The sequence below is a fragment of the Carcharhinus amblyrhynchos genome, chromosome 16, assembly GCF_965287045.1.
Source record: "Carcharhinus amblyrhynchos chromosome 16, sCarAmb.v2.hapA, whole genome shotgun sequence".
In the NCBI taxonomy this organism is placed as follows: domain Eukaryota; kingdom Metazoa; phylum Chordata; class Chondrichthyes; order Carcharhiniformes; family Carcharhinidae; genus Carcharhinus; species Carcharhinus amblyrhynchos.
The window spans coordinates 8,161,141-8,172,483 of NC_137339.1; the positions used below are offsets into that span (position 1 = coordinate 8,161,141).

At 45.6% G+C, this 11,343-nt stretch overlaps 1 protein-coding gene across 1 annotated transcript in view; it reads right to left on the bottom strand.

Annotated features, from left to right (window-relative positions):
- Positions 1-10,390, bottom strand: part of gss (glutathione synthetase) — a 44,055-nt gene extending 33,665 nt beyond the window's left edge. The window contains exon 1 of the mRNA XM_080204640.1: positions 10,278-10,390. Coding sequence (XP_080060766.1) covers positions 10,278-10,328 — 51 coding nt within the window. The 5' untranslated portion in view covers positions 10,329-10,390. The remainder of the gene's footprint in view (positions 1-10,277) is intronic.
- Between the last annotated feature and the right edge of the window lie 953 nt (positions 10,391-11,343).

The window sequence follows — 11,343 nt, forward strand, 5'->3', positions numbered from 1 at the left end:
CATTACATACACGTAAAAAGCCTAGGCATTCTCCTTAATCCTGCCTGTCAAGGACATTTCACGGCCCATTTTTGCCCTCCTAAATCCCTTTTAAGCTCTTTCCTGCTACCTTTGTATTCCTCAACAGCCTTATCCATTTTAAATTTCCTGAAGTTTTTTGTATGCCTCCTTTTTCTTTTGTCATCCAGGATCCCCCAATCTTGCCATTTTTATCCTTCATTTTTACAGGGACACACTTGCCCTGGATTTTTAATCAACTGACTTTTAAAATACTCACACATATCAGATGTGGATCTACCCTCAAATAACCACTCCCAGTCTACATTCCACAGCTCCTGCTTAATACTGTTGTAGTTAGCCTTCCCCCAGGTTAGCATTTTCACTCTGAGAAACTTCTATTCTTTTTGACAAGTATCTTGAGACTATAGAACTGTGATCACTGTTCCCAAAATGGTCCCTCACTGAGACATCAATCACCTGTCCGGGCTCGTTTCCCAGAACCAGGTCGAAGATAGTTCAACTCGGGAAGGGGCTATCTACATATTTCCTAAAGAAACACTCTTGGATGCACTGAACAAACTCTACCCCGTCCAGGCCGCTAGCACTGAAGGAATCCCAGTTTATGTTAGGGAAATTAAAATCGCCCATCACAACAACCCTGTTGTTTTTACATCTTCCCATAATCTGCTGACGTATCAGTTCCTCCACTTCACACCAGCTGCTGGGAGGTCAGTGGTACAATCCCAACAGTGTGATTGCACCACTCCTGTTCCTGAGTTCTACCCACATGGTCTCGCTGCACGAGTCCACCAAGGTGTCCTCCCTCTGTGTGGCTGTGACATTCTCCCTAATCAGTAAAGCCACACCCTCACCAACTCACCTGAAGTATCTAAATCCTGGAATGCTAAATCGCCAATCCTACCCTTTCATCCAAGTCTCCGTAATTACCACATTATAATTCCATGTAGTAATCCAAGCTTTAAGTTCATCCGCCTTACCTGTCATACTCTTTGCATTAAAGCAAACACACCTCAGACCATAGGTCCTGTCATGTTTTGTACACTCTCCGTGTGTTTTATTTCTCATAGTGAATGGGCCTAGTAAAGCCAAGTTCATAAGAACTGGGAGCAAGAGGCGGCCACCTGGCCCCTCAAGCCTGCTCCGCCATTCAATAAGATCATGGTTGACCTTTGAGGGCTCAGCTCCACTTACCCACTCAGTCACCATAACCTTTAATTCATTTACTGTTCAAAAATTTATCTATCCTTGCCTTAAAGCCAATGAGGTAACCTGGGCAGGGTATTCCATAGATTTACAACCCTTAGTGTGAAGAAGTTCCTCCTCAACTCAGTCCTAAATCTGCTCCCCTTTATTTTGAGGCCATGCCCCCTAATTCTAGTTTCACTTCCCAGTGGAAACAACTTCCCTGCTTCTATCTTATCTATTCCCTTATCTGTTTCTATAAGATCTCCTCTCATTCTTCTGAATTCCGTTGAGTATAGCCCCAGTCTACTCAGTCTTTCCTCACAAGCCAACCCTCTCAACTCCAGAATCAACATAGTGAAGCTCCTCTGCACCCGCTCCAGTGTCCCAAGATGCTTGGGTTAGAGGGATTAGTGGGTAAATATATAGGGATATGGGGTCAGGGCCTGGATGGGATTGTGGTCGGTGCAGACTCGAAGGGCCAAATGGCCTCTTTCTGTACTGTAGGGTTTCTATGATTCCACCTTTTCCAAACTACCTGTCCTTTTGAATATTCAGATCCTGACATTGATCACCTTGGAGTCACATCTCTAACCACCACTAGGGCATACATATTTCTTTCTATTTGAGCTGACACTTCTTCAGTTTCCTTACGAATATTACAAGTACACAGATCAGCCTTTGGTCCTGTCTTTTCCTTATTTTTGAAATTCTGGCCTTACATGCTGTTGCACTCAGTTTGTGCACACTAATTATTGTTATCCTTATCGCTACCTTATTCTAATGCCTTGCCCATTCTCTTTATTCGCATGAGCGCCATTTAGTTAAACGCCTTCCCTCATCGGAGTTACACGAGTCGCTAGAACTCTCGTCCCAGCATGGCTCAGGTGAAGACCCTCCCAAGAGTACTGCTCTCACTTCCCCACTTTCTGAATCTACCCTGTTAGAAGTTCATAAGTTCCCCGTTGGTGCCAGTGCCCCAGGTATCGAAATCCATTTCTCCCATACCAACCTTTGGCCAAGCATTCAATTCCATAATCTTATTTACCTTGTACATAGATAATGTTCTTTGAGATTCCGCTTTCTAATTTAGTTCACAGGTGCTCATACTCCCTATGCAGAACCTCTTTCTTAGTCCTCGTCCCTGCGTGGACTGCGACAAATGGATCTTTCCATCCCACTCCCCTCCAGGGGATATCGCAAACCCTGGCACCAGGCAGGCAACACAGCCTTCTGGACTCTCACACTCAGCTGCACAGAACCGTACTCCCCCTGTCTATACTGTCCCCTTTCACTCCGTTCCTAGCTACTCTACACACCCCCTTTAATAGTTTGCTGTGCCACACTGTTGCAGTCAGTTTGCTCACCCACACTGCAGACCCCACTCATCTACACAAACCGAAGAGCCTCAAGCCCGTTTGAGACAACTGCAATCGTCGAAACTCCTTCATTTCTACCCATACGATCCACTGAGCTGCCTCACTTGCCGTCACACCCGTCTGGTGTGTTTACACCACGGAATAAGTCAGATGGCCCTGGTTTACGGGATGGAAACTTAGAAACAAGAAGCAGGTTAAGCCATTCGTCCCTTCGAGCCTTCTCTGGCATTCAGCTTGAGCGTGGAATTCAGTGTCCTGATTCCCTCTTCCCCACCTCCATATTCCTTGATCCTTTTAGCCCCAAGAGCTACATCTAATTTCTTATTGAAATTAGATGACGTTTTGGCCTCAACTATATTCTGCGGTAGTGAATTCCACACATTCACCACCCTTTGGGTGAAGAAATTCCTTCTCACCTCAGATCTAAAAGGTTTACCCCTTAACCTCAAACTGTGACCTGAGTCCTGGACTCCCCCACCATTGGGAACATTCTTTCTGAATCCACGCTGTCTAACACTGTAAGAAGTTTATAAGTTTCTATGAAATACTTAGATTCTTCTAGGCTCCAGTGAATACCACCAATTAGGAGTGGGGATAGAGTGTTAGATTGGATTGAGGATTGGCTGACTGACAGAAAGCTGAAGGTCAGAATAACTGGCTGGCAAAATGTAACCAGCGGGGCGTCGCAGGGGGTCAGTCATAAGAACACAAGAAATAGGAGCAGGAGTAGGCCATCTAGCCCTTCAAGCCTGCCCCGCCATTCAATAAGATCATGGCAGATCTGAAGTGGATCAGTTCCACTTTCCCGCTTTCTCCCCATAACCCTTAATTCCCTTGTCTATCAGAAACCTATCTACCCATGACTTAAATATATTCAGCAAGGTAGCCTCCACCACTTCAACGGGCAGAGAATTCCAGAGATTCACCACCCTTTGAGTGAAGAAGTTCCTCCTCAACTCTGATCTAAACTGCTCCCCCCCCCTCCTTATCTTGAGGCTGTGCCCCCTAGTCCTGCAATCCTTTCTAAGCAGGAAGAATCTCTCTACCTCTTCCCTATCTATCCCCTTCATTATCTTAAACATCTCTGTAAGATTCCCCCCTCAGCCTTCTAAACTCCAACAAGTACAGACTCAATCTATTTAGTCTCTCTTCATAGGCTAACCCCCTCATCTCCGGTATCAGCCTAGTGAACCTTCTCTGCACTCCCTCCAAGGCCAATATATCCTTGCGCAAGTGCAGCGACCAAAACTGCACACAGTACTCCAGCTGCGGCCTCACCAGTGCCCTGTACAGTTGCAGCAAGACCTCCCTGCTTTTATATTCTATCCCCCTCGTTATAAAGGCCAGCATCCCATTCGCCTTCTTGATCACCTGCTGCACCTGCAGACTGGGTTTTTGCAACTCATGCACAAGGACCCCCAGGTCCCTCTGCACCGTAGCATGCTGCAGCTTTTCGCCTTTTAAATAATAATCCCTCCGACTATTATTTCTGCCAAAGTGGATAACCTCACACTTGCCAACATTATACTCCATCTGCCAGGTCCTCGCCCACTCGCTCAGCCTATCCAGATCTCCCTGCAGACTTTCCACACCCTCCACGCAATTTGCTTTTCCACTCATCTTTGTGTCATCAGCAAATTTCGTCACCCTACACTGAGCCCCCTCCTCCAGATCATCTATATAAATGGTAAACAGTTGAGACCCCAGCACCGATCCCTGCGGCACTCCACTAGTCACCAACTGCCAATCAGAATAGCACCCATTGATACCAACTCTCTGCTTCCTATTAGACAGCCAATCCTCTATCCATGCTAACACCTTACCCCCAACTCCGTGCACCATAACCTTCTGTAGCAACCTTTTGTGAGGCACCTTATCAAACGCCTTTTGGAAATCTAAAAACACCACATCCACCGGTTCCCCTCTGTCTACCGCACTAGTCACATCCTCATAGAAATCCAATAAATTCGTCAAACGCGACTTCCCCTTAACGAATCCGTGCTGCATCTGCTCGATCAAACCATTCTTTTCTAGGTGCCTCGCTATTTCTTCTTTAATAACGGATTCTAGCATTTTTTCAACAACAGACGTTAAACTAACCGGCCTATAATTCCCTGCCTTTTGTCTGCTACCTTTTTTAAACAGCGGCATAACATTGGACCTCAAACATTTACCATCTATATAAGTGATCTGTAAGCAAGGTTATCCATTTTGGCAGAAAAATTAGAAAGGCAAATTATTACCCAAATGGAAAGCAGGTTTAAAACGTGTCCAGGCAGAGGGATCTGGGTGTCTATGTTCATGAATCGCAGAAAGCTGGTATGCAGGTGCAGCACGTCATAAAAAAGGCAAATTGGATGTTTGCATTTATTGCAAAAGGACTGTAGTATAAAAGTACACAGAGTGTTGCTGAGACCACATCTGGAATATTGTGCCCAGTTTTGATTTCCTTATTTGAGGTAAGACGTGGTGGCATCGGAGGCAGTTCAGAAGAGGTTCACCAGATTGATTCTGGGGATGAAGGGGTTGACATATGAGGAGAGGTTACACAGTTAGGCCTTACACTCGTTGGAGTTTAGAAGGATGGGGGGGGGGGTGGATCTGAACGAGGTCTATAAAATTTTTAAAAGGGATTGATAAAATAAACGTAGACCGAATGTTTCCCCTTATGGGGCAATCTCAAACAAGAGGCCACAGATACAAGTCGAGAAGAGGTAGATTTAAAACTGAGACGAGGAGGAATTCCTTTTCACAGAGGGTGATGAATTTGTGGAACTCTCTAGCCCCTTCTAGCGATCGCCCATCTATTTGGCTGCACCTTGGTGTGAACATCTTTCTAAAGCTCCTATCTATGACGCTTTCTGCCACCTTTATGCTCCTAAGTGCATCCAACTGCTGCTCCGACCTATCCACGCGGTCTGTAAGAAGCTGCAGTTGGGTGCACTTCCCACAGATGTCCGAGACAATGGATGAATCACGGATCTCCCACAGCTCACAAGTGCAGCACTTAACCTCACTGGCTGACGTTTCAAGCACTAATTATTTGAGAAAATTTATAAAACTCTTCCCTTTTCACAGTGTTTTTTTTGGTCAGAGAGGAGGAGGGAGGGAGGGAGGGAGGGAGGGAATCCTGTGGCTACAGGGGAAGTCCTGGAGGACTGGAGAAAAGGGAACGATGTACCTTTGTTTAAGAAGGGCAGCAAGAATAATCCAGGTAATTACAAGCCGGTGAGCCTTACGTCAGTGGTAGGGAAATTATTGGAGAGGATTCTACGAGACAGGAGAGGACCAGAGCAATAGTTATAGAGGACTTTATTGTTAGGCACTTCTGTGGGCGCATTAGTGAGAGGCAACATGATTTTGTGAAGGGGAGGTCGTGTTTCACTAACTTGGTCGAGTTTTTTTTTGAAGAAGTAATGAAGACGATTGAGGAGGAGAAAGTGGATGTTGTCTACATGGACTTCAGTAAGGCCTTTGATACTGTCCCTCATTGCAGACTGGTGCAGAAGGTGAAGTTGCATGGAATCAGAGGTGAGCTGGCAAGGTGGATACAAAACTGCCTCAAAGAAGAGAGGGTAGCAATGGAAGGGTGCTTTTCTGAATGGAGGGCTGTGACAAATGGCATTCCTCAGGGATCAGTGCTGGGACCTTTGCTCATTGCTGTTGTTATGTAATTGGTTTGATTAGTAAGTTTGCAGACAATACAAAGGTTGATGGATTTGCAGATAGCGATGAGGACGATCAGAGGATACAGCAGGATATAGATCAGTTGGATACTTGGGTGGAGAGATGGCGTTTAATCCAGACAAATGTGAGATAATGCATTTTAGAAGGTCTAATAGGAAATGTACAGTAAATGGCAGAACCCTTAAGATTAGTTGATAGAGGGATCTGGGTGTACAGATATACAAGTCACAAAGTGACAATGCAGGTTGAGAAGATAGTCAAGAAGGCATACAGCATGCTTGCCTTCATCTGCCAGGGCACTGAGTTTAAAAACTGGCAAGTCACATTGCAGCTTTATAGAACATTTATTAGGCTGCACTTGGAATATAGTGTTCAATTCTGGTTGCCATACTGCCAGAAGGATGTAGAAGCTTTGGAGAGGGTACAGAAAAGATTTACCAGGATGTTGCCCGGTATAGAGGGCATTAGCTATGAGGAGAGGTTGGAGAAACTTGGTTTGTTCTCACTGGAATGACAGAGGTTGGGGGGTGACCTGTCAGAAGTCTACAAGATGAAGAAGCATGGACAGAGTGGATAGTCAGAAGCTTTTTTCCCAGGGTAGAACAGCCAATTACTAGGAGGCACAGATTTAAGGTGTGAGGGACAAAGCTTAAAGGAAATACACTAGGCAGATTTTTGTTTTACACAAGAGGGTGGTGGGTGCCTGGAACTCATTGCCAGGGGGGATAACGAAAGTGGATAGAGTAGTGATTTTTAAGGGAAATACATGCCTTGGCAAATACATGAATGGGATGGGAATAGAAGGATATGGTCCCCGGAAGGATAGGGAGTTTTAGTTAAGTCAGGCAGCACGGTCAGTGCAGGCTTGGAGGGTCGAAGGGCCTGTTCCTGTGCTGTAATGTTCTTTGAGTCTGAATCATTGAATGGTTTCATGGAGATAGATATATTTCTAATAAAAAGGGATACGAGGAATAGGAGGGAAGGTGGATTTAAGGCCAGGGAGAGATCAGCCATGATCCGATTGAATGTCAGAATAGGCTCAAAGGGCTGAATTTGCCAACTTCTGCTCCTAATTCCTATGTTCCTATATTAAGGTCTTCTGGAAGAAGTGTCTAAGCAAATTCCTTTTTGCTTCGCAGATTTCAGATTGCTGGAGGTGGTTACAGAGATTTTGGGAGTGTGAAGCCACAGAGAGGTCTAAGCACAAGAATAGGCATTTACAAACAGACATTACTAGAGCAGAAGCCAATGTATGTCGGTGCACATGGGAGCAATGGATGAACGGAACTAGTTGTGAATTAGGTGCAGAGATTTGGAGGAGCTGAGGTTTTCATAGGGAAGAAGGTGATTTTTCCCAAAATTTCTATTCACGCAAATAGATTCCAAACCATATTTACCCACCTCGCTCCTGTCTCCCTTTATCTGCCCTTCATCTGGTAAGCAAATCTTGAACATTTGACTAAGTTTCTGCCTCAGTCACAAACCTTGAGCGCTCCACACCCAGAGCTTCACATTATCTGTTTAAAGTGGATTCTCTGTCTATGGTTTCTCAGGGCAGAATTGGACATGATAAACAATGGATGCTAATATTTACTGCAAACAATTACACAGCAAATAGAAAACAAAAACAGACCATGTGCATATTCCATAAATGTCCTTAAAATACAATTTACGAAGCTCAAAGACCCCTAGACAAGTCAGCAGGTTTGATGATAAACAGTCCAACCAGCTAGCAAGTCACTGACAGTAGGCTGTTGCAGCACATAATTTAAAAAATTATGTTAGAGGAGGCAGTGATGATATTTTATCAGATGATATTTTGATCCGAGCTTACAAACTCTGGGTCAACATATTTCTAGTGGCTTTAATACATAATCTCTAGCTTATCATTTAGTCTTTCCCTTCAATTCCAACAATTTTTATAATAAATGCACGCAAAGGCAATGAAAGCAATTTTTTATAATGCCTCTATACTTTTTCCTACAGAGCTGCTCACAGCAATATTCAGGAGACTGATTACATTTCAAATCTAGAGGCTACAGAGCGATTTAGGATGGCTAGCCGCCCTATCTTGATGACTGCAACCAGTTAAAACAGTATCAAAGTCATGCCAGCTCTTTTGAAAGATTTATCCTAACAATCCAGCTGCCCACTCTCTCCCATTGCTCTGAAAAAGTTTCCTTTTCTAATCTATATCCACTTTCTTTTCTAAACCCACGACGGAATCTACTTCCACCACCCTTTTGGAGGCGCATTCCAGATCACAACAATTTGCTGCATGAAGAATTGTCTCACCTCTTCCCAATTCTTTCCACCTTAAACCTGTCTCCGCTGATCACTGCTCCACTTTCCCACAAACAGTCACTCCACATCTATTTTAAGAAAGCCATTAACATCTTAAATACCTCAAAACTCTGCATCTTAGCAGCTAGAACCACTTGCCAAGGCAATGTGTGTTGAATCATGCCAGAAACTTACTTATTGATTGGTGCCAGAAGATCAAAGTATTTTAACCTTGTGAAGGCAGATAAGAGCTGAACTTCCATAGGCCAATTAGGAGCACAAATGAATTGAACCCAGCATGCAACTTGAAATTAAGTTGTGACGTGGAGATCTGGCGTTGGACTGGGGTGGACACAATAAGAAGTCTCACGGTACCAGGTTGAAGTCCAACAGGTTTATTTGGTAGCACAAGCTTTCAGAGCTTTGCCCCTTCTTCAGGTGAGCCGAGAGTTGGGTTCACAAACAGAGCATATATAAACACAGACTCAATTACAAGATAATGATTGGAATGCGAGTCTTCACAGGTAATCAAGTCTTTACAGCTGCAGACAATGCGAGTAGAGAGGGGGTTAAGCACAGGTTAGAGCCTTCATACTGAAATTAAGTTGCATCAGTAAAATGTGGAGGATACAGGGTCAACTTTTGCAAGTTAAAATTACAGATGGAGAAGAGAGAGACAAAAACCTTGAATTCATTTGAGAATTAGAGAACACAGCGCAGAATAAAAGGTAGGGAGAGACATTTCTCCAAATGTATTAAAATGAGCTTGTGCTCTTTTCTTCAACAAGACTATAATCTTTCCTGTATAATAAAGGCAAAATACTCCAGATATTGGAATCTAAAACAAAAACAGGAAAATGCTGTCATTGAGAAAGGGTCATCTAGACTTGAAACTTTGCCTCTATTCTCTCTCCGCAGATGCTGTCAAACCTGTTGAGATTTTCCAGCATTTTTCTGTTTTATAATCTTTCCAATACACTTTGTATAACAGTATCAGAAAACAATAAGGACTGCAAGTTACATAAGAAGCAAGAGCTGACCATTTGGCCCCTGAAGCCTGATCCACCTGATCTCTTTGCAGCCTTAACTCCACTTCGCCAACTCAATTTATAAGTCCTGGCAAGTTAACTTCCCTATCTCTGAAGCAGCAAATACAGCCAGACACGCTCACAGTCCCTTCACCCGAGTCATGGGCATAGATTGATGCCCCAACATATTCAAAATAAATTAAAATCAAATCAAAAACCGCCAAGGAAACAAAATGTACAAGAGTTAGAGTGATTGGCAAAGGTGGGGCTTTTTTTTTGTACTGAAACACACGCCACAGTTTACATTGCAGGAAGGCAGAGCTGGCGTTGACTGAATGAGGCAGCTTTACAGACTCTGTCCCCGCAGGCTGGAGGCTCTGTCAGTCAGCAGGCCCAGGGCAAAGGCCATTTCCCCCTGCCACCAATCCTCCTCATCGCCTCCACAGGACTTAGACCGGTGATGGGAAGGGGGTCCGAATCGCGAATCTGTATTCCACTTTTTAAACAAATCTGAAAGCAGTGCCACCAAGCAAGCCTCCCCCCACCCGTGCTCTCATCTGCCAACATTTCTCACTCGCCAATTTGGTTTTTAACTATTAATTGCCCCGGTTCAGAATGTTATCGCGCGGCTTTATTTAAATATCTGACAGACAGTCGGTCCTTGGTTGTAAGAGGATGAATGTTGTCGCCACATTACCTCGCTTTCCGCCTTCCTGGGCAGAGAGAGGCTGGGCAGCCTGCTGTGCATCTTTATCCTGCTACCTGCTCTGCCAACTCGCTACACCTGAACTGGATACATTCAACCGCTCACCGTCTCCGGGAATGATTGGCAGCCGTCCCAGTCCGGCCCCGCCCACCGCGAGGTGGGGCCTAACCTCTCTCTCCAATCCGAGGCCGCGCACGCATCGCCCTCTGCGTCCTCGCGCCGGGGGACCCGCCTCACTAGGCTGCGCGCGCATCTCGCACCCCCCACCCCAGAGGGGGCGGGGGAAGAAGGTAAGAGCGTCTCAGCGTCTCCGCGCTTGGGGAGGGGCGAGGCCTGAGCGGTCTACGCCGCGCCTGCGCATTGCTCACTGCCCTCTCGGGGAAGTGGGACTTGATACCCGCGCGCACTGGTCAGGAGGGGCGGGGCGGGGCGGGGCGGCGCTGTCTTCCCGCCCCCCTCTACCACATGGACAGCCGCCGGGGGGAGCGGGGCGGGGCGAGCGGAGGGATTGGAGCAAAAGGGCACGTCACTTCCCCTTGTACCGACACGACAGCGCCGCCTCAGGCCTGGCTGAGTTCATAGCTCAAGAAGGAGACCATTCAGCCCGTCAGTTCGGCATCCACTTTCCAAATCATAGAATGGCTATGATGCAGAAGGATTCTCATTCGGCTGTTCGAGTCTGCACCGACTCTCGAACAGAGCATTCCGCCCAGATACTATCCCTGTAACCGCACAAATTTAGCATGACGAATTTCCCTGGCCTACACAGCTCTGGACTGTGGGAGTGTGATCAACAGGTGAAGATGCTGTTAACACATATATCTGTACACCATAGAAAAATAGCCTAAAGTCAGGTAGACTGGATATAGTCAGGCACATTGCTAACCCACATTTTGGGAACAACTGTGATTGTAGTCACAAACACAGGACGTAAAATTTGCTGATGCTGAACAGAGCAATAGTCAGGGACAATAAAGAGACTGCCTGTGGTGTAAGAATAACACCAGATGTGCTGTGTGCAGTGAGGCACATACACCACATTCTGTAGGAATGTATA